Raw genomic sequence first — 23,818 nt, forward strand, 5'->3', positions numbered from 1 at the left:
AGTTATCAACCGTTATTTGATTTCAATTTTCTCCACGCACCTCACCGAGGTCATAATAACAACTTTATTTTCAGTGGTGCATAAATTAATTACGCGCATTTAATAACTAAAATATCATTATATTCCCCCTTTAATAACATAAACGCTGCACGCCAGGGAAACCCTTAATAGCGCGGGGCCCCGTAACTGGCCATTATCCGCCTGTAATGATATTACAGAACCAATTACGCGCCATTAGAAGGGATTTTCTGCACTTTATGTGGTTTAGTCCAATCCCGCTCTCCTCTTCTAAATTTCAGCTGCTTCTCGAAGCCTCATTTTGCCTCCACCTCCGAGACGCATGGCGTCTGCTCTCTGCCGTCCCCGATGCGCTTTAAAACTAATTGAAAGGGTCCCGCAGCAGATCATTTATTTGAGGAAGCGAAATAAATCGCCGGACCCCTTGCTGTGAACAAAATCAAAAATGTGGCCTTGTGAGTGTTCTACGTGCGCAAGCCCTTGTAAAGTGGACCCCCTAACACACCCTGACGGGCAATTAACCCACCAGACAGTCAATCTAAAACCCAAAAGCAGTCATCCTCCTTTTTTTAATATATGAAAGAACCACATAAAAAAGTGCAGCGGGCATGTGTGCATGTTTATGGTTAGGGAATATGCTTGACTCTGGAATAACAATCACTTGTGATGAATTTTTTTTTTTGGGGCATTATAGCAGAGCTGCCGTTTGCCACCATGGGTACTTCTCTCTCCCCCCACCTCTCTCCCTCTTTCTATCATCCCCCAACACACACACACACACACACACACACACACACGGACACACACGCCAGCGCACACACCAGGGGTTGGGGGTGAGAGAGACAAAGCCGTGATAATCCGATTAGGACCAATTAGGCGTGAGATTCTGCGACACTAGCTGAAAGCCTTAACACTCTGTAGACAGTTATACAGTTATAGAGACATCTGGACCCTCCCAGAGAGAGAGAGAGAGAGAGAGAGAGAGAGAGAGAAAGCGCGTGTGTGTAGGACAGAGAGGGGAGAAAGAGAGAGAGAGAGAGAGAGAGACAGGGGGAGAGATGTGGACACTCCCAGACAGAAAGTCAGTGGAGTGCAGCAGCCACTTCTCTCCAGAGCGGGAAATCACTCTCCTCCGCATCCTCACTGCAGGTACGATGCTCTCCCGCCTCAAACTTTGGATGATCTTCCGAAATCGCGCACGTCGCCAACTCTTGTTGGGACGAATCCATGTCTTCATTATTTTTTTTCTTCTCTTTCTTCACCACGGAAGTGAATGGCACAGCTTTTATAGGAGGGGAGTCTTTGGGCTGAAACTTTTGTCATCTGTTCCATAGGTTCGCAGCTCCGAGACGCGCCGGGATGTTCTACTTTCACTGCCCGCCGCAGCTGGACGCGGAGTGCTGTCGCTCCAACACGCGTGAGTTTTCTCTGCGACGTTTTCACAGCAGCGTTTTCTGTGGATTTTAAATGGGTTCCTTAAAAAAACAGAGTCTGAAAAGTTGACTAATCTTCAGGCTGCTTTTTTTGCACACGCGAAGTATATTGTTTGGAGGACCGAGAATAAAGACCTGAGTAAATGTTTTCTTTTTCCAGTTTTTATTTTTAAATTATCCCAATTAATAACAAAAAGGACACTAGCAATAGTAAACATTACTATAATTATTAAAGAATAGCTTGCATTATAATAACAACTTTATACTCCACAGTTAATCACAAAAACACTATGGAAATATATATTTTCATCTTTCTAAATATTAACTTAAATGGCTTTGAAGTAAATCCGCGAGCAATTTATCTTTCCCTTAAATCCAGAGGTGAACATGAGCGGTTACATCTTATTTTTTATTTTCAGTCTGTGTGAGAAGCGCTGGTGGTTTGGCCCCGGGGAAGAGGGGTCGTTTCGTCCCGGTCACAGATGTCGGGTGTCATGGCTCTTAGTCCGACATGGTTCCCCTCAGACTCCCAACATCAATGTTTCATGCGACTAAAAAAAAATACCAAATGTGCCAAAGATGCTGTCTGTTTTAGCCAAAATGTTTTTTTTCCTCTTTACTTGCAACATATTTTGAAATGATCCAACTGCCAACATGAAGTTTGAGACCTTGTTTTATTAAGTCTCTAATTTCTCTACAATAAACTTGTTTTCTCTAGTGAATGCAAGCGGCTTCGGCAACCACGCCCCGGCTGATTTTGATGATGGATTTCTACGAAGAAAACAGCGCAGAAATAGAACAACGTTTACTTTGCAACAGGTAAAACCATATATCCCGAATAACAAATAAATAGAACTAAATAGAAACGGATGTATATTCTGCCACAAGCCAATTATAAAACAATTGAACATGAATAACTTTGGCAGAAGGTTGTGTTAAAACTACTTTTTACGATTGGTTTGATGTGATGAAAACGTAATAGAAAGATAGATAGTTGCCTCACACACATGGAAATAAAAATACAACATTAGGAAACATTTGAAGACAAACGTGTCCATTTGAAGATCCTGCCTGATAGAAATGCCGCCATGTGAGCAATTCGTTAGTAAAACAATAGTTCAGCCTGTAGGCCACGTTACTGTTTCCTCCACTGCTCTGTTCCACATGTGCACGAGTTCATTCTAGATCTGACGACGATATCAAGGAACAACGAAACCAGAAAACGTGAAAAGCCTTAAACGCAAACGTGCAAACACATCGCCGAGAACCCATTTTAAGTGTAACCTGCGTGTTCTGTGTCCATCCAGCTGGAGGCTTTGGAGGCCGTCTTTGCCCAGACTCACTACCCCGACGTGTTTACCCGGGAGGAGCTGGCCATGAAGATCAACCTGACCGAGGCCAGGGTGCAGGTAGGCTGCAGCATGCGCGCGGTGTCCCGGGCCACGTTCGACCAGGCGCGCCGGGGGTAAATGACGCCACTCTGTCATTCCGGCAATGCACTTTAATAACATCAACATAATGGTGAATATTAGATTAGCTTGATTAATCGGTCATTCATAATTAACCAGCGATAATGTCCCTCTCTAATTTGTCCGCGTCTCAAAGGGAGGAATACATCATCCGTGCAGGTCCCCTTTCCGTCCGCGCAGACAGGAAACCATGTGCGCTTTGAAAGAGGGGAAATCTCGACGCTTCCAAAACTCTCTCACCGGCTCTCTCTTCTTCACACACACACACACACACACACACACACACACACACACACACACACACACACACACACACACACACACGCACGCACGCATATACAAAAAATAACACACACGCGCCTTAAATTTGGCAATTTATATTCCGGTCCTGCCCTGCACATATGCGCAGTTAAACATGGCCACATATAATTAAGTTATGTGTCCTGTATGTAATTTCCCGCATTCCAGATTTGCTTTTGGGTTTTGTTGTGAGCACAGATCTAATTGTGGGAAATATAATAGTTTGCCTTTTGTTCCCCAGGGTCATTTTACTATCGCTTAAACCCAATGGCGGGGTTGATAATGGAATCCAGCGCTGTAAATTAGGGATTGTAAACAAATTATTCCCCTCCTAATCCGATTACCACATTCCTATTATTAAATCTGAACATGAATCCACGGCAGTATGCAGGGATATTAAACTTACATTATTATTAGAAAATAAATTTCCTTTCTGTTGTAGCGTTATTGCCCCCCTTTTTGTAAAGTGTCAATGGGCCTCCCCCGCATTAAGAGCACGCTGCAAATTGAGATTAATGGAGCAATTATAGCCCATTCAGAGACGGTGTGTGTATGGTGGGGTGGGGGGGGGGGATGGGGGGGGGGGCGCGACTTCTAGCTGGAAGGTGCAGGGGTGAGATAAGTCCATTGGTTGTATTGTTGTCCCGCCACCAAAATGTTGTCTTTTCTTTATGCCGAATGAATGCACGTTTTGTTTGGCTGTTGACATCTCCGGTACAATGGGAGGGATGCAGAGCACATGCACACCGACTCCAACCTCCATTCACACATCGTGATTAATGCCCGCTAGAACCATGTCCTAATCGAATCTGATGTTGTCAAACAATCACTAAATAGGGAAATAAACGACTTCATCATAGCTGCCTCTCTCTCTCGGGCAGCACAACTGTCAGTGGGAAGTCATTAAAATATGATAATGAAAAATTGCTCAATTAAATGTTGTTAAAGGCAGTGACCTTCATTCGATTAAGATACCACAACTTGACTATATGTTCTCAACTGTGTGGACGGGGATTTTTGGGGGGATAATTCATGGACTGTGTTAAATTAGAGTGCTCGAGAATTATGCACTCAAACTTGAAAGTAAATTGACACATTTGCTAGATGTGTTGACAGGATAGGGAAAAATAATTTTGTAAGTTTGCACTTACTTACAAAAAGAGAGAAATTAACAACTTGGTAAGAATCAATTTGCAATAAAGATGGATTCAATAAATAAAATAAATGGTCCAAAGTGCTAATTTGTCAGGAATTGCAGCCGTTCTAATTGGTGATTTAATTTAATTGTCTTCCCTTTTCTTTTTTTTCCTGAAGGTTTGGTTTCAGAATCGCAGAGCAAAGTGGAGGAAGACAGAGCGAGGGAGCGCAGACTCCGAAGGAGGGAAAGAGCAGATGAATGACGGCACTCCTGCATCCCGAGGCATCAACTCTCAGTCCCCAGTGGACCACAGCAGAAAGCAGAAAGAACCGATGGAGATGCAGCAGAGGTGAGAAAAGAAAGTAGGATTATTGTTGTAGCTGTTTTTGCTGTGAAACAATATCCTGGTGGATCTAGGTGATGGAAAGAAAAGGCGATATCTTTTCCATCAGGAACTGCCACCACAAGATTCTTGCAGCCATGATCATTTCTGTTGATTACAGTGTCCTTAATAAAGACAAATTCACCAATTATGCAACGATTAAAGCTACCGAGGAAGCAGCTCTATATTACACATTTAGAAAAAAAACTTCCAAAAATGTTTCAATAGTATTATTTGATGTTCTCTAACACTTGCCAAATATGTTTTCTCCAGTATCAACAGGACAGTGGGTCCAAGTGGTCCGTTCTTCCCGTCTTGTATACCAGGCACACTCCTCAACTCCGCCACCTACGCCCAGGCCCTCTCACAGGTCGCCACACTGAAAGGTAATTATGATTCTCATCTACACGCAAAGAACAAATGGTGACTGTGATGGTGACGGTGATTGAAAAATGTCCCGCTCTCAGTTGTCTCATTTGAAGTCCCGCGTGTGTTATTTTTCAGGTAATGGCTTGTGCTCCTGCTGTGTTTCTGACCCCATGGGCTTGTCCTTCCTGCCGCCCTACGGTTGTCAGGGCAACCGCACGGCCAGTGTGGCCGCCCTGCGCATGAAGGCCCGAGAGCACTCGGAGGCCGTGCTGCAGTCAGCCAACCTGCTTGGTGCGGCAACCGGGCCCGGTGCCGGCGCCGGCGTGGGAGTCCTGTCCGGAGTCGGCATGGGCGCAGCCGGGATGGCGAGACCCACAGAGGCTCCCGTCACTTTGGGAAGAGGAAGAGACAGCTCCAGTCCCAGCAGCCCGGCCACGAAGGTCCCAGTGCTGGGTGGCAGCCATGACAAACACCCTCACTGCTCCAAGGAACCACTGGAGAAAAAGTGAAGCGCTGGACAACAACATGGATGTACTGATACTCTAAATCTTTGTGATCGTGCCTGTTATTACTACGCTACTTTGGTCCTATGAGCAACTAAGCACAGCCACTGACTGACTCCACAAACCTGCCTGGGAAAATCATATTGATATCACAATGTATGGATGCAACATTTAAATATTTATTTGACTGTAAATTATTCTTGTTTGTGAGAAATGCTTAATATTTGGGGCCTTGTTATCCCCATAGAAGCACAAGTGTGGTTTTGGATCTATATCTGTCTTCGTGAACTCTTGGACTCTTACTTGATGGACTAAGGTTGATACAACATGTGTGCAAGAAAATCCTATTTGATAATGTGAATTTAAGTAATGTTCCTCTCGTGTTCATAAAGGGGACCGACGCTTACATTGTTAATGTCAATGCATGTAAACTGTAGAACTGATGGCAGGAAATTGAGGACTTTGGAGGATTTTGGCAATAGGATGTTTACGCCATCAGGTCATTAATGGCCTCGAACAATATCTCATTCATTTGATTTTAAAGTGAAAGTGAAGTTACATTTTCTTTTTCCGTGTGTAGATGTGTACATACAGGCGGGCAGAGCGGTGCTTGTCCCGTCCACTCTGTTAGCACATCAGTAGTTCCAGCAGACAGGAACCACACCAGTCCTGTTGTGACATGTTCTTTAAAACAATTAAAGATGTAGTCGCTCATGTTCCTCTCCTGTTGCCTCGCGCTCCAGCCATCTGTTCGGATACATTATTTATCAGTTTCCTTTAAAGCCGGCAGAGGAGAGCAATCGTGACTCTTATTATTTATTTACTTTTAGGAATGCTTTCTCCTGCTCTCTCTAAGCATTTTTTAATAAACCCCATTAAACATAATACATACTATTTATTAATGTTGAATTTACGTATAGAAAAACATCATCTCTCATCACCTCAGGGCTCTTTACACGGCAGTTTATCACAGGCAATACATTGGTTGACGCACTATTCCTAAATATCTCTTATCACTGGAATGACTGTTGAAAAAGGGGTCAGCTGATCGGAATGAGAATACTTAACCGCGGAGCACACAATTCAATTTACGTCCTTGAGGATTTTCAGGAAATTACTTTTGATAGTCAATAACACAATTAAGTAAACTACATGCACATTATCATGAATAATTGATAAGAAATTATGTATTACCATGAAGTACTGGTTCAATAATTGATGAGGCGACACCCTGGTGACACAGAAGAAGGAGATAATGTCAGAAGTCGTGCCAGGTTGTAAACAGAGTACGGAGGACCAACATCCTCTATTTATTTTACACCATTATGTGTGCATGTTGTACGCCGAGTACCCTACACATGTTCCAATAAAGCGATGCTTTCACCTTCTTGTGACATTTACACTTTTTACATTTTTATTTTTATTTACTTGCGACACCATATTTCCTTTCAAAAACCGCCCACCAGCCTTTTCAAATAAATGTACACTTTTGGTACCAAAACAGAAAAAATAAAGTTTCTAAATCAAAATTTAAATTTTCGTGCCCTATTTTCAAAAATAATAATAATAAAAAAATAATAATATTATACAGCAGGTACTCTGTTGTATCTACTGTATTTATGCAACAAATAATATTAACCAAAACATCATCACCTAATAAAATGATTTTGCTTTAAAACAGCTCCAGAGCAAAGCTGGTAAGTCCCCTGACATGGCAGCTAATGATAACACAATATCCTTATACAATCATCTCTTTTTCCAAAAATATACCAAAATGGACAACAGAAACCAGGCAACTCACACAAAAGACGTGAAAAACACATTCAATCTCTTCAAAATTGAATACAGTAGTTGTAGAATTTAATCATTAGCCAAAACAAAGGATGCTGAAGTTGTAATGACTCCGATCATCATTAAGTTCTGCATGCTTCCCATAATTCACTGCTTTAATATTTCATAAACAAGTCAAGTTGGTGTTGACATTCAGCTGTGCATGTGGCATCATTGATAATTTTCTGTCACCTAAAAAAAGTCCCAAAGCGGTTTTGTCTAGCATTGTTATATCAAATTAGCTGGAGAGCGGCCAGAAAAGCAGACAAACATGGTGAATATGGGGGACAGTAGTTGAACTCTGTTCTTACAGAGCAGTTAATGGGCTTCTTTTGTTGCAGTAATGAAATATTTTTGCAGGGATGTGGGGCAATATGTAGAGAAAACAGGGACACGTTGTCCACATGCACTCATCCACCGACAATATAAGGCACACAGAGAGAAACCGTACGCTTAAAAATACTGGCACACAATTATTTTGCTTGACATTTGGGCGCAACTCATCTTCACTTCCCAAGGACCCAGCTGACTAAATCAGACATAAACTACACTCAGGGCCGGTCCACTGAAGGGCCGAAGACGCCCCGCTAGAGTCTCATCTTTACTCTTCACTCTCCTGCAACATGCGTGATCAATAACCCAATCAATTAGAATCAATTAAGCTCATTTCAGAATAGAGATAATACAAACAATGCATTTCTTAATGCAGCAAGTAATGTGCCTTTCTGCTGTCTGCCACATAACCACAGCTCCGCTTCTCCTTACTCAGCACAGTGAAGAGCATCCTCAGCAGTCCTCAGTAGCGTAACAGGACAACTATGTTGAAACAAAGTTGGTTGCATTGTGCAAAAACAACATGGGTCAAAACAATATGTATCAAGACATTCCAGACCGGAAGGAATTGGACACGCGTTCTTAGTTTGTCCACTAGAGGGGCGTAGAGAGAAGGAAACAACCCTCATGTGAACCGAAAGTGGGAAAGTAAGCAGCAAAATATGATACAGCAGCCAGTTGCAAATTCTGAATGACAATGTTTCAGATTTGTGAAGCTGGTCTTCTTCTCTGTATGGAGGAAAACTATGGAATCAAATAGGGTCAGAAGTATCAACATATGGGAATGTCTGAAAACATTTGGGATTAATACCTTCAAATGTGTGAATGTATAATCCCATAGACCAAATAATGCAAACATTTTAATGTGTAAAGAATTACCTTTATTTTTTTATCTGAGAGATGTGTGACTATCCATGATTTTGTTGCCAAATGAAACAATTAGTAGTAATAACATTTATACAGGAGTTTATTATAACATCATAATATACGGTAGTGTAAGAGTTTTGATAGAATGTATTAATAATGTATTAATGCCATATCATTCTAATGCAGCTTTGTTGAAGGAGATGCAACACAATATTACACGCTATGTCCTTTATTCATGATTAGTATTTCATACTATCCATTTTCTTTTCATTTAATAGTTTTTTTAATGGTATTCTACATTGTGATATTTATTCAACATTAAAAACTCATTATTCTTTAATAGCATACTTTGTGCCTGTAGGTGAAAGTGTGTCAACGTTCATATTTGTTGGTTTGATCCGTTTGGGTAAACTTGAGATTCACACAGTTCTCACAGTTGAATCCTATCTGAACGTATTTCACCTGTAGGGTTAGCGCTATGTCGGGTTAGGTATATCCAGGAAAGGAATAAAGAGGGATTACCCCTGACTCTCCCCAAATTGTGTGAATCGTACACTAAACCATGTGTGTGTATTTGTGTGTTGGTGTTGATAGAGGAGACCGACTCCACTATGGGCCATGTGTGTGTGTCCATCACACTGCCAGGCCTTCCCTGCACCCGCCAACAATCCCAGGAAACTATCGGCTCCAGCAATCTCCTATTATAGCAGTGGGGTTTTAGGAGGGGTGGCGGTGGGCTGGGGGGGGGGGGATCCAAGGGGGAGGTGCAGTCCCTCCCCTTCCTCTGCCTCATGGCCTTTTTCCTGTGGTAAGTGAGGCTGTAGTCAGGGAAATTAAACAAGAATTCCATAGTTGAGGAACTGTAATAAGCGAGTGTTACATTTATGTCAAAATGTACCTCTCCAAAAAGCATCTTTCAAAGAAGAAAACGTCTGTCAGAGGAACTTTGTAAAGTAACTTGCTGTGGTCATGTGATCATCAGAAAGCTTGATGCAAAGTCTGTAGTGAGGAAAGCAGGTGGCTAACAACAGGAGCCATTCGCTAACACCACATAAAGTACAGTTCTGCTCAACGAGGAAGGAGCCGCTCGAGGTTGAGGCCAAAGGGGTTATTTATATTTCCCAAAGGAGCACTCAAACCGCAGTGGCCCCCGCGCCCCCACCCACCAATGTCACTCAAAAACACATTTTGGTTTAGACCCCGAAACCTCCTCAGCCAGTTGTGACGTATTCCTGTTAGTGACGGTTAACTTGCTAACTGCCAATAGCCAACAGTTAGCTGTCCAGATTTATAAATAGTCGGGAAGCTGTTTGTTTCATCCGTCTGACACTCGACACCAAAGTATCTCACAGATCTGCGTGCAAGCTCAAGTCCTCATTCTGTCCCCCCGAGGTGGACACTCTCTCTCTGGGACAACTTTGCTATTTCTGTCTGGTCTCCAGCCGCGGGTCCCGCTGCCCGCCTCCATGGGCAGATGCTCAAAGACCTGACTGTTGACTACATTAGAGGTTTCTAGCTTTGGATTGTTGTTAACAGAAAGCATTTCTGCCAGAAAGGGCTTGCGTGAGGTGAGCAGGCAGTGTGACATCATCAAGCCTTCTGTGGAGTTTACAATAGGGCACAAATGATGGACTATAAAACTGGAAGGTAAGACATGAGCTCAATCTACATTCTTGTTCATGCTGAAGGAGGGACACTTAAGAAGAATACATTAAAACAATACATGTACTCCTTCCACACACGCATGCCCCGTCATTTTTAGTTAATTTAAGTTGTTGAGCAAATAAATACATTCAACTTAAAGTTCTATTTGATTCCACTGACAGCATCTGGCCATATTTTTAGATAGATTTGTTTCTGCTTGGATGTTGTTTGGAGTCACTCAGAATTAGGAGGCCTCTTTGGTGCTTGGTTGGAGGCTCGTCACTGGACAAAAATAAACTTACCACATGAAAGACTTTTTTTAGAAATCCCCTTGATAGTTTGACTGGACGTCATTGTTGGAATAATGTTACCATAGTTACCATAACTATGCATGACTATTTGAATGAAACTTTTGAATCTTTGCAAATCTTCCTCCCTCCACTGAGAGAAGAAGACGTTTCGGTAGAGATGGAGGGACGTGTTGGTCAATGCGCACCACAAACTAAAAAAAACTATACTATCAAGTGTGCTCTTGCTATAACTTGTTGCTGTTATTTCATATTTCCAGAGAAAGGTGTTGCATAACATCTTTAAATTTAATTTCATCATCGGTTTTATTTGATAAAGACTGTTTGACTATTTGCTACAGCACTGCGCCCTGAAGCTCTTCTGCAGATGCTTGTCAGATAGATGACCTCCGGGTCAGATGATATTAACCAACGACTGGATATTCTGAGCAACGGGTGCATGTCAGCGGCTGTAAATTTAACCACAACCTCCCCATGACGTCACCTTGTTGCATGCAAATAGGCAAACATGTTTCTAAAAAAGCACATTACAATAGAGATAACGTGCAATGAGAAAGACGTATGGGAAAGAAGGGCATTGTTGAGCATTGTCTTTAACCAAGAGGTTTATTTTTAAGTAAAATGTTCAGCATAGTACAGTTGTGAAAGCACTTGCTTCAACACATACAAATAAGTGACAGGACAAGCTCACCGCTTGGCTGTTTGCAATATACAGATTTGACAATTTATGTGCCATAACATGTCAAATTCTCTGGAATCTCAATTTAGCAGCACGTACTGTATATGTAAGGATGTTCAAACCTGCTCTCCGGCTGCTCGCTGTAGTGTTGTAAAACCAATGGGGTTTAACTCCAATCGTCCAATCTCGATACACTCACACTAACTGGTCTAATTTATATAACCTCTTTGATTAGTTCGTACCTGTGATTATTAAAAAAAACAATGTCAATATCTAGCTTTTATTACAAAAGTGGTCAAAATCATTTACAAAGATACAGAGGACACATATGGCACACACATACATGTGCCACCCATGTTTGTACGGATATGTCCTGGTTTCCCAAAATAACTCACGTGAGGCTGTTTACTGCGCCTAGCAACAGTGTGGTTTTATTCCCGACGTGTCTCTGAAGGTCATAGTGATTGAGTAGAGGGATTTACAGGGCTGTTTTGAGAACCACATACAGTACATTGCTGCTTAATGCAAAGGAACATTTCTTATCAAGGCCAGGTATCAGAAAATAATCCCCACAACAAACAAGTTCCGGCTATTAAAACATGCTCTACTGCATATCTTTGAATCAAGGCTAAAATCAATAAAATCATCCAAACACAATTCTAAAACTGTATTCTAAAAGATTAAGTGCGAATGTAATTAATGTTCAGGTCCAGCCTAATTCTCCTTTCTTTTCTCCTGTAGGAAAATAACACATTCCTTCTTGTTTCCGATGAAGGCCACCTGAAGGCACGATGCCGTAGGAACCACTTGACTACTGTAGCTCTGGTGGAAGGTCGTGTGTATGATTTTGAGGTCGGCGTTTGCATGAATGACTGAGCAAATGAGGCCATAGGTCCTCGCTTACGACAACGCAGAATGACTTCCGCTGAGCTGCGCCGTTCAGGCCGCAAGAGTGCAGGTCATCGAAAGCACAGTGATGGAGGCTACAGCGACACCTCAAGCGTTGGATCCTACCTGGACGAGACTGACCGCGAGGTCAGCAACCTGACGGATCGAGCATTCAGGAGTCTCTGCATTGGAGACGAGGCGGTTTACAACGACTCAGATCTCTGCTCGTCTTCTCCGTGCGGCCAGAGAGACAGACAGCTGGCCTTTTGTCAGAGACGTCAGGACGGAGACGGAGATGACGATAACGAGAGGGAGGAGCTTGACAGGACTGTGCACGAAGGCTTCCGCCTTAAGACGCAGCAGTATGGACCGGACCAGATCCATGGCCCAATGTATGAAGCTGAGATACAGAGAGATCCACGTTGGGAGATTAATGGGGAAAGAGGGCAAGGGAGGGTTTCTGCCACATTCCGGCACTCCTTTGTGGAAACCTCTCAACAGGAAGAGTACCTGGGAGAAGAACAGCTTTCCTTCCACAGCAACGGAGCCACAGAGTCCAGTATGCAGCAACGTAGAAGCCGCTCAAGAGTTTCTTCTCTGATCAGAGCTTTTAACTCTGAGGGACAGAGGGACGGAGCAGGAATGGATGGTAAACTCAGAGAGTGGAACGATGAGACAAGCTGGGACAAATCTGCTCTGATGAGCATCCGAAGGGAACTTTCCGAGTTCTCTACGTCTTACCAGCAAAACAGTGGGAATTTCCCCTCAGCTGGTCCGTTCTCACCACATGACAACAACTTCCACTCCCACGAATTAGCAGCAGCGGCTCACGTAAATTATGCGTCGTCTTTTATAAGCTCATCCCACAATAGACAAAGCATGTCCGAGCAACACTGCCGGTCTAACTTCTTTATACACAGTGAGTTCAGTCCCTTCAAGGTATGGAGGGACCATAGCAGGTTTCCCTTCCAACAGGCCGGAGTCTCAGGGTTTGTGCACTGTTCAGAGTTCCCTAAATGGTATGAGACACCAATGTACAGGGAGCTTTCGCTGGATGCCCAACCACAGGGTCCCTATCGGTATGACGAGAGGGGTATCAGACACCCAAGAAATACCATGGCGCCCGCGGCTCCTCCCGCTCTTCCGCGCCCCACCTCAACGTCCACGTTGCTGCAGAAGGCTTCAGCCGTGGAGAAGCGCTGTGAGTCAGAGTTGACGGGTCATTACCCCCACAAGACGTGGATGCAGAGCCCGGGAACCAAAAGGTTCCCATCGCAACGGCCGTCGACCGCGTCGCCCACCAGTGAGATGTCTCGGCGCGTTCAGGACACCATCAGCTCCGTCAAAGCCCTTCAACAAAAAATCAAAATGATGACGGAGCAAAATTCTGCAACAGGGATAACAGCAAATGAACAAGGAGGGCTCTGTAGCAATGCTCCTTTAAATCCTTTTGGCAACGGCGCACCAAATGCTGTCCGCGGTGACACAAGCACGACTCCCTTCAGCATCAGCCACCTGCTAACGCCTTTAGTCCGTCACGAAGCGGAGACGACAGAGGTCCGGCACTCCGCCGTTAGCCCTCAACCCGTGGAGCATCCTCCGGTGCGAGCAGAGAGCAGGGGAGCCACGCCTGATGTTCGGGTGTCCAGCTACAAATCCAGGGCCACGGGGCTACTCTTCAATCTCAAAGACAACAGGAAAAGAGTAAAAAGCACCTACAGTCCAGCCACATTTATACGATCAGAGACCCTGGAGAAAAACAAACACTGCTCCACCCAGGAATCTAGAGATACTGTGATAGACATCCCTGATTTTCCGGATCGAGACGTGCAACTTTTCCAGGGAGAGGAATCCAGCGTGGAAAGTGCTGACTCACATCAATACGTAAACCAGTATAACATCCCTGGATGGTTTACAAGACAAAATTCTCAAACTGCACATAGAGGCCTGTATCCAGAGTACACATCAAGGGATTACCAGAGAGGTCGGATACAAAGTGATGTGGTTAATCCTTCTGAATTCACTGGCTTCTTACCTGAAAATAATTCCAGCTATCAGCAGCCGGCAAACGGACAGACTCTCCATGAAGACATATGGTCCTTTAATCCTCATAAGCAAGACAATGCCAATAATGTAGAAACTCCGGGAGGAGATCTATACCGGTTTGAGCCATCTTACACAGCTACAGAAATACCAAGGCTAAATGCTGACAACAATCAACCAAGAGAAGATTTAATAAGTAAGGCAAATGCTGAACAACATGTTAATGAAACATTGGGAAGGGAATTCACAAAGGTGGATGGATATGAGCAACTGAAAGAAAACAAACATGATTACAGTAATGTATCTTCGGAGGATAGGTGGAGACAAACAAACACAGAAAATCTCCGTCTGAAAACCATCTCTCCATGGAAACAAGAGATAACTGCTTTAACGGATAAAGAGCAACATGAAGAGTCTTACCAAAGAGCAGACGTGATGAAGGAGAGAGCAAACTCACTCAACAAAAAATACAGAGGAGAAAATCAGTTTATGGACACTTTTTCTTATGGTATAAATTCTCATAAAAAGGCTGAATTGGTCAGTACTAATATTTCAAACCAGCAGCCACAAAATGCTCCATTTTGTTATGACACTGTTGCAAGATCAGCATACAGCGGACAACAGCAACCTGGAACTTTAAAGGACAAAAGTCCACATCAAAAGTATAACGGACACATTCATGAAAATGAATTTAAGGAAAATAATTTGACACAGAAGTATAACAGACATACGGATCAACAATCTAATGAAGACAAAAGTACACAGTTACAAGAAACGCGCCGTAGAAAACAATTTACGCCGATTCCAAAGGTGTATGAAAAGCAAAGCCAGCCGCCGACCGAACAGAGACCGAGTCATGGACCTGCACTGGCAAACCAGGTACAAGTCAGGCACTTTGTCGAGGTCAGGACAGAACCGGCCGTGACAGAGCACATGAAAGTGCAACGCGCCAACGCAGAGCTGTCGAAGCCTCAGCACGGGGATCAAGTGGAGCCGCCTGCCGCAGCAGAGTCGGCTGGGTTAATTTTAGCAGGGACGACTGGTCTGGAGAAAGTCAGAGCGGATCAGGCCAGAGCAGAAGTAACGGGGCAAAAGAGAGTAAACCCGGCTAGAGCGGAACATTTTGAAGAGGAGAAAAGAGAACAGGAAGAGTATGGAGAAAAACAACCATGTTGTACAAGAAAGGAACAAACAGAAACAGGGCAAATAAGAGCACAGAAGGTAACAGAGGAGCCTACAGACATTACGGAGGAAGTAGGAACTGAGCACGGTGTGCAGGTCAAAGCAATACAAGCTGAAGCTGAGAGACTAAAAAAAGAACACATAAAAACTGAACTGGCAAAGACAGAACAAGCTGGACGGGCGAGATTGGAAGAAGAAGTAAAACTAGAGGAGATACGAAAGCAACAAGTTGAAGCGGGACAAAAGACTGAGGTGGTTGAAGTGGAAAAGGTCAACGCAAACAGCATTCTTGTTGAGGCTGTTAAACAAGAGAGCGGTGAGGAAGAAACAGTTGGAGCGAGTCAATTTAATGCAGATCAACTTACAACACAGATAAATAAAGCCAAAGTGACAAAGACAGATCAGACAAAGTTGGAACAAACCAAAGCAGAGGCAACGAGAGACATGCAGGAGAGGTTGTCTAAAACTGCAGCAAAACAAACAGAGACACAACAGATCAAAAGTGAGCCGGGCAAAGTGAAGACAGAGCTGGCTGAAATTAAAGCAGGAGAGCAAAAAGAGAAAAGAGATCTTCCCCAAATACATCACCAAAGGGAAGACATAGATGTCACAGGGCAATATTTGGATGAAGCTAACAAAGGGTCTGAAGAGTATGAGCGTCTTCGAGAGAAATACGGTTTCATTGATACAGACTCTGTAAGCAAAAACAAAGCATCCGCCACAGGAAATGTTTCCTTGAATGGTGCAACAACAGCCGCATCTGTCGTTAAAGTTGAGACGACAAATAGCGAAAAATCCAAAAACAGTTCTAGTCCTAGAAGCAAAGGTGAGACAGCCAACACAGAAGAAAAAGAGGAAGTAGGCGTTTTCAAACCCACTGAGATGAAAGAGAGCCGGTTTGTTTACAGTGAGTCATACAAAGACTTCGAATTATCTGGTGGAAATCATTTACCTAAAAATGTAGATAAAATGAATGATGACAGTGTTGAAAAGTTGGAAAAGTGTGACCCCTTGAAACAAACTGATATTTCACAGCACAGAGAGTCAATTCAGTTCAATTCAGCTCAAATGCTTCGTCTTGAAAGAAACCTGAAGTCCACTGAACACAGTGCAGGTCCGGGGAAAGATCAGCACTTCACTCCTCCCAGGGCATCGTCCAGCAAAGAGAGAGCTCAGACCAAGCAAGAGATTTTGACCTCCAGGATAAAAGCTCATGCTGAAAAAGAGATTTCAGCTATTAAAGAAAAGGGTTTTGCTGTAAGAGACGGGTTTATCTTCAAAAATTCTACAAAGCAATTATTAGGTGGTCTAAGTTATAATATACGACAAATGCCTCCATCACAGGAAGTGCCTAGGAAGCATGAAAGCACTATACCCAGTAATACAACAACGAAGCACCTGATGGAGCCTCCAGGACTACAGACAGAAACAATGAAGTCTGTTTTACCTCCCAGCTCGGCTGCATTATCTGTTAGGTCTGCAGCAACTAGCAGTCAGCTAGTCGACCTGCTACTAAAACAAGGTCCCCAAGAACCAATGAAGAGCAACTACGATGCACCAAAACCACTCGGAGAAGAAAAGATGGGGAGTTATTCCATGAGCACAAATGAGGACATGGGAGAAAATCAAAAGAAAGATAAACCATGTGAAATGAAGTCAACAATACAAAGTAAAGAACAAGCCCCCAAAAACAAGCGATGCGACTTGGAGGCCAATCAAGGAGAAACCTCTGGAAAACCGATAGAAGAACACACTGACGATTTGGACAAAAAGAAAGAGCGTCCATCACAAGCTACGGCTCTGGTCAAAGCAGACGACTCTGAAAGCATAACGACAGAAAAGACTGAGAGTGAAGCTGAAGCAGTTCACGAGGACTCAGCACCTTCAATAAATCTGGTCTTTGGTCAGAAGGAGATCCCAGCCGCAGATGACAGCTTGCAGATTATGGGAATAATGGTAACTGTGCGGGAAAGAAAGCGAGCTACGGACAACAGTCCGGGCAAGAGCAGCATTCAGGAACACATGACAGTAAAAGAGTGCAGTAATGCAGAGATGGATAGATTTCATCCTGGCTTGGGTCTGGAAGTAAGTGATGGAAATACATCTCCAGAAGAAGTTAGTGCTGTACAGAACACTCCTCCTGCAGTGAAGCAAGATCCAACTAGAGTTGATAGTAATGCTCATCTGCAGGAAAATCCAACATCAGAGACAAGACAGAACAATGTGTCTGAAAACATCAGTGGGAAAAGGGCTAATCACCAGCTGGAGAGTTCTTCTATAAATGCTAAGTCACAACTCCACGAACAATTGGATGAACAACCTGTGCCCTCCTCAGTCATGTTAGCAACTAAAAATGAAGTGGCTGAAATTCAACCCCTTCTCCGCAACCAAGAAATAACGACAAGTCAAACAAAATACTACACAAATGAAATGTCAGAGGAAAACTCAGGAAAAAGCATATTGAAAGATGAAGAAAAGAGATATACTGAAGAGACGAATCTTCAGAAAAGGCAAACAACACATACACAGAACTCTATGGCCAAAGTGGCGAATACAGTAATCAGCTACCCAAAAGATTCAAACGCCGCTGATGCTGCAACTCTGATCAAACGCGATGTCCAGCCATTAGTGAAAGAGGAAGAGACAACTGTCATAAACGCATACAAAAGCAGGAACGCAGAAGGCGAGCGTGCGCTCCCCGCGGAAGAAAAGGCCTCTTACTCAATTACACCAAATCCGAATACCAAACATCAGAACAAAGAAACACACATTGGAGGAACTGATCAAATGCATGATAAAGTGCATACGGGCGCCATTGCCGTCAGAGTTGCAACAGCAGTAACTGAGAAGGACAACCCAAATTTGGCGGGAAAACATCATGTCAACCCTGTTCCTTCTGACTTGGTTGCTGCTAATGAACAAAAGCAAGTTGGTTCATCGGTTCTTGAAGAAAAAGTAATCTCTTTCAACCATGAAGACAGAGGCAAAGACTTTATTTCAGGAAGAAGTGAGAAGCAGGTGGAAAACTGTTTAGAAGACACATCTGGAGTTCAATGTGTGTTGTCAAGTGCAAAGAAACTGTCTGATTCATTAAAAATGAGCCATCAACCGGACAACACGAATGCAAACAGTGGGATTACTCAAACTAAAATGGCAAAGCCTGATAAGTTAAACAAAAGTGTGAAGTCCGTGGATGAATCAATGATACAACTAATGGTAGGAGACTACTTTCAAGTTCAAAGCGTAGCAGAAACAAGTAATGAACCACACAGCTCTGCAAAGGTTGGAGATTCGTCAGAGGCTGTTTCAAAGGGAGAGGAACTTCCGAGATTGCCACCCAACAAGGCAGCTATCTGCCATGAGTCATGCTCTGAAGGAAAACATGAAGACCCAATGTTGGGTTACAGTAAGAGGAAAACAGTTGAATCAAGTTCTGTTAGAAAGAACCGAGAAACTGAAGGTAATCCGGCCTCCAAACAAAGTTATGGTCCCTCAGAGAGATGGAGTAATGAAAATGAGAACACAGATGCAGGTCAAGCTAGTCATATCGTAAAACATCATGGAGACAATCGGTCCAGTTCGTCAGCAAGGGAAAGACAGAGTACAAGAAGTTCTATTGCAAGGAAGGACCAAAGGGTCAAAGAAAAGCCTGAAATAAAACCATTACCAAAAGAAAGGGTGTCCACAATACCTGAGATTTCAGCAATTGCAGACTATGCAAGATTAAAAGTAATTGTTTCAGAAGACGAGGAAAACGTAATTCAGGAATTCCCACCCAATAAAAAGGAGGGATTCTTTCCGCTAATACAAACTCGTCATAGCAGACGTCCAGTGTTCACTGCTGACCCACAAGATCTCTCTGTGAAGGACAAACATTTGCACAATGAAACGGAAGCCAGCCCTAAAGTGAACAAAGAGGCCAAACCTTTAGTATTTCCCATAACAGAGAAAGAACACCAACGGACAGGAATGTTCAAGCTGGCAGACAAAGAAATACAAGAGAAAAAGCCTTTGGATACCAAAATCAATGAATGTATCCCAGACACAGGGGCAAAACATGCACAACATCTCAAAGACACAAACAAATCACCAACAACTCCCCATAAGAACCAAAGAAGTGAAGAACAGGAATCTGAATCTGGAGTTTGTCATGTTGCACAAAATATTCATCATCCAAACAATCCTCCCGTTCAAGCAACAACCTCAACTTCTGCTGTGAACGAGCAGAGAAGCACTTCTGTGTCACAACACCTGAAGGCCCTTGATGGGTTCAACGTACAGGGAAGCGCAGCAACGCAACGGCAGAGAGGAGCAAAACAGTTTGAGGAGAGAAACACTTCTAGGCTAGAAGAGGAGAAAAGAGCAGAAGACATGAGAGTGAAACGTTTGCTGGAGGAGAATAGAGCTTCTGTGGCCAAAGAGGAGAGAAGAGCCGCTCAGAGAGAAGAAGAGAAGAGAGCAAGAGAGCGGGAGGCCATCGCCATGAAAATCAAGCAGAGACGGGAAAAACAGAGAGAGGCAGAAAGAAAAGCGAGAGAAAAACAAGCTGCTCAAAAGGAAGAGGAGATGAGAACAAAGCAAAGAGAAGAAGAAAGACAAATGCAGGAAATTGAGGAGGAGAGGTTGATGATGATCGAGAAGGGGCGAAGACAAAAATTGAGAGAGGAGGAAGAGCGGAGGAAAGAGGACAAGGAGAGGAGGTTGAAACAGCGAGAGGATGAAAAGGCCGCACAAGAGGAGCAACAAAGGAGAGCTGATCATGAGGAGCATCAGAGGAGAGCTGATCAAGAAGAGCAGCAGAGGAGAGCTGATCAAGAGGAGCAGCAGAGGAGAGCTGATCAAGAAGAGCAGCAGAGGAGAGCTGATCAAGAGGAGCAGCAGAGGAGAGCTGATCAAGAGAAGCAGCAGAGGAAAGCCGATCAAGAGGAGCAGCAGAGGAAAGCCGATCAAGAGGAGCAGCAGAGAAAAGCCGATCAAGAAGAGCAGCAGAGGAGAGACGATCAAGAGGAGCAGCAGAGGAGAGCTGATCAAGAGAAGCAGCAGAGGAAAGCCGATCAAGAAGAGCAGCACAGGAGAGCTGATCAGGAGGAGCAGCAGAGGAGAGCTGATCAGGAGGAGCAGCAGAGGAGAGACGATCAAGAGGAGCAGCAGAGGAGAGCTGATCTGATTGAGGTGCAAAGGCAAGCTAAACATAACGAAGAAAGAATACTTGCTGAGATTGAGGCGAAAAAGAAAATTAAACAGAGGGAAAGGATACAAAAACAGGAGCAGGAGACTGAAGAGCAGAGGGGACAACAATATATACATGAAGCATTCATGAGAAGTCAGAGAGAGGAAGATGAAAGGATTATAAACATGATAAAACAAAGACAAACTGAAGAGGAAAGGAACAGACGCCTGGAGGAGAATCAAGAAGCCCTGAAAGAAGAGAAGAGAGTAGCACAAGAATGGATGCAAGCTCAAAGAGAGGATGAGGCCAGGGCTGAAAACAGAGGAGGAGGAGGAGGAGAAGAAGAGAAGTCAGCAAATGACAGAGAAAAGGAGAGAGACACTCAGAAGAGGGCAGCACAGAGGATGGATGCTCTTCAGTACTACGCCATTACCTCAAAACATACAGACAGGAAGCCAAGAGAAAGACAGCTACGCTCCCCTCCACCTTCTCCACAAAGACACAATCTGTCAGGGCTCGCCTCAAGTGAGGACTCAGGATCCCACACTAGGTCTTATAGGCCACATGCTCCTGCATCTCCAGCTCCATCTCTGCCTCGCTCCAACACCTCCTCTCCCTCTCTGGGAGGCAAGCCCTTAATGTTCAGGGTGAAGGATAACACCATTAGAGGTTCTTCCTTCACCAAGTCGGTCAAACCACGCTTCCATAAGAACTTTGGGGAAGATTTCCGGGTAGGTTCACCTATGGAAAGGGGGTCAGGGAGAGAAGAGGACGAGCAGGACTTACTTAGACGCAGTGCTGGACCTCCTGGCTGCCCTGACGCAGGGTTAAAGAGAGAATCTTCTGCTCTTCAAACAGCATATTTATCCCAGGATTACTCAGCCCTTCTCCAGCAGCGGAAGCCTTACTCCAGGAGGAGCGTCGTCTTGGATGAGGACGACTCGCGTTCCGTCATCAGCAATATGTCAGAGGGCGGGGAGAGTTTTGCCACCAGCGCAGCCGACCTGGCGGATATACGAGGCCTGTATGACTACGAGAGGCCAGAATCCGCCTGTAGTTTCAGCAGTGGAGCCTCCCGTTCTTTGGGAAAGCCTCCGACTGTCCCCCCCAAGAGCGAGAAAGCCTTGCGCAGAGCGCAAAGGTTGACGACTCGGAGAATCAGGAAGGAGTTGACCAAAATCGACGGCCATGCTGGAGTTGAGAAATCTCTTCAAGACGTCTCGAGTGTTGAGGAACGCTCCGCCAGCCACCAAGTTGTGGCCTCCCCTCATTTTTCCTCACCTATCTCCCTTGCTCATGCCCCAACATCTGGGTCTGGCTTTCCCTCTTCGTTCACAGAGCACCTTTCTTCTCACAGCCCATTCTATGCTTCCCCTCATGCCACTGGTCCTATCTCCCTCCCATTGGCTTCACCTCATGCCGCCGTTTCCCTCCCCGATGCCTCTTTTAAAGCATCTGGCACTGCTTCCCACTCTGCTGCTCCTGAGACGATTGCTCATGTTCCTTCTTCTCCAACTCTCTATCCCGCCAACCACCAAGCCCCAGTGACACAGTACCATGTAGAGTCAAGCTACCCCCACTCCTACCCACTGACCCAGCGTAAGGTGCTGCAAGACCTCGGCTCTGGTCAGTATTTCGTGGTGGACGTGCCCGTTACAGTGAAAACGAAGACGTTCTTCGATCCGGAGACGGGAAAGTACGTCCAGTTGAATGTGCGCCAGTCGGGCCAGAACTACGCCCGACCTCAGCCCCAGCAGACACACCCACAAGCCCAGCTCCAACCCCGAATGCACGGCAAGCCTCAACATCAGCCCGCGGACCCGTCAGCCAGCAAGCCTGCCGTGCTTCATCAAGGCAACCACGATCATCCCCGAGACCACCAACCTCCAGCCGCCACCTCCGTACCCCGCCACAGTTCATCACCCCCCTCGACTCTCCACCAGGACGAACGTCCCGTGGTGGAGAGCCACGTTCACGGATATCCAGCCCATCAAATGGGACAGAAATGTGAGGGGCATCGCTACAGTCCAGAGAAGGCTCCATACATGGACACGGCTAATGACAAAGGAAAAACATGTAGCACAGTCTACAACGTACATGGACCAAATGAGTGGTGCCCGGAGAATGATGCAAACGGCCGGCGCGCAGGAGGCCCGGTTGGTGAAAATGATGACTCAGCCCACTCCCAGTGTGAGCCCCGAGATATAATAGCCATCAGCGAACTGGAAGACTTTATGGAGATGTCTGACTGGTGAGATCAAACAAGCTTTTATTTAAAAAGGCTTAGGGAAGAACGTGTTTAGTAAAATAAGGATAGCCAAAGCAAAAGGGGGATGATAATTCATTATTTGTAAATGACTTTTTCAAGTAAACACAGTCACTGTTCACCATTCCATTTGACGTTTGAATGTGAGAAGCTACGGTATGTCTCTTGTGTATAAAGAATAATCTGCAGCCCGCTGCCTCTTAGAAGTACTGCATCATACGTAAAACAGAAACAGTGTGAGTAGTTGGAAGAATCATTGATTTCTGCTATGGTCTGCAGGTCTGCCTGAGTTTTTATTCATTTCTTTCTTGCTGGGGAAAGCCAACTTCTGACTTTTTGTGATGCATGAAATATTGTCCAAGCCACAGCATCAGAGAAATATGAGCAGATGGTGCACAGAGTTTTTGTGTATTCAACCACTGTGTCAAAGTAAAAAGATGGTGGTGTGATTATTGCTGTTTTTAAGGTTTTATTTCATACAGTAGTCATGTTTAAAGTTGGGAGTTTATGAGACTGATTCTGTGGTGCTGTGAAACAGAGTAGAATGGCGTGTTCTAATTCAGGCAATAAAAACACACTTCATTAAAACACATCATTTCTAACCATATAATTGTCTTTCAAAATGATGCTTTTAAAGGTTATAAATAAACAAAATTCAAATATAAAACATTGCTTCTACGTGCTGATTTCATTTTACTATTCCGATGGCTGCAATAACAAGGAAATATCACTACGACTGCCGTCCTGTTTTTTTTTTTTTAGAATGAAGGGACTTTTTAGTGCACAAAAAGAGTGCACAAGGCAATTACAAAGTGTTAGTAATATGTCCTGAGAGAGTTCGTTAACATAACATTTTTGTTAATGACATTTGTGTCTTTGCCTAGTACACCTTTGGGATCCGATGAAGAAGATGATCGTGTGAAAATGTACTTTCTTTGATTTGCCTCGATTCACCTACTCAGGTTAAATATACATGCTGTGGTGAGAATTCCTGCA

The 23,818-nt window shown here is 44.2% G+C and overlaps 2 protein-coding genes across 2 annotated transcripts; both read left to right on the forward strand.

Moving 5' to 3' along the window:
* Positions 1-892: 892 nt before the first annotated feature.
* On the forward strand, positions 893-6,497 carry drgx (dorsal root ganglia homeobox). Its single transcript, XM_040179517.2, has 7 exons — positions 893-1,167; positions 1,353-1,435; positions 2,170-2,270; positions 2,759-2,860; positions 4,535-4,707; positions 5,014-5,126; positions 5,245-6,497. Exons 2-7 carry the CDS (start codon positions 1,378-1,380, stop codon positions 5,616-5,618), a joined length of 921 nt encoding a protein of 306 aa, XP_040035451.2. The 5' UTR covers positions 893-1,167; positions 1,353-1,377; the 3' UTR covers positions 5,619-6,497.
* A 3,601-nt stretch (positions 6,498-10,098) lies between these two features.
* c6h10orf71 (chromosome 6 C10orf71 homolog) lies at positions 10,099-23,489 on the forward strand. Its single transcript, XM_040177816.2, has 2 exons — positions 10,099-10,289; positions 12,015-23,489. Exon 2 carries the CDS (start codon positions 12,189-12,191, stop codon positions 22,809-22,811), a length of 10,623 nt encoding a protein of 3,540 aa, XP_040033750.2. The 5' UTR covers positions 10,099-10,289; positions 12,015-12,188; the 3' UTR covers positions 22,812-23,489.
* Positions 23,490-23,818: the final 329 nt, after the last annotated feature.

Source organism: Gasterosteus aculeatus, chromosome 6 (genome assembly GCF_964276395.1).
Source record: "Gasterosteus aculeatus chromosome 6, fGasAcu3.hap1.1, whole genome shotgun sequence".
NCBI classification, from domain to species: domain Eukaryota; kingdom Metazoa; phylum Chordata; class Actinopteri; order Perciformes; family Gasterosteidae; genus Gasterosteus; species Gasterosteus aculeatus.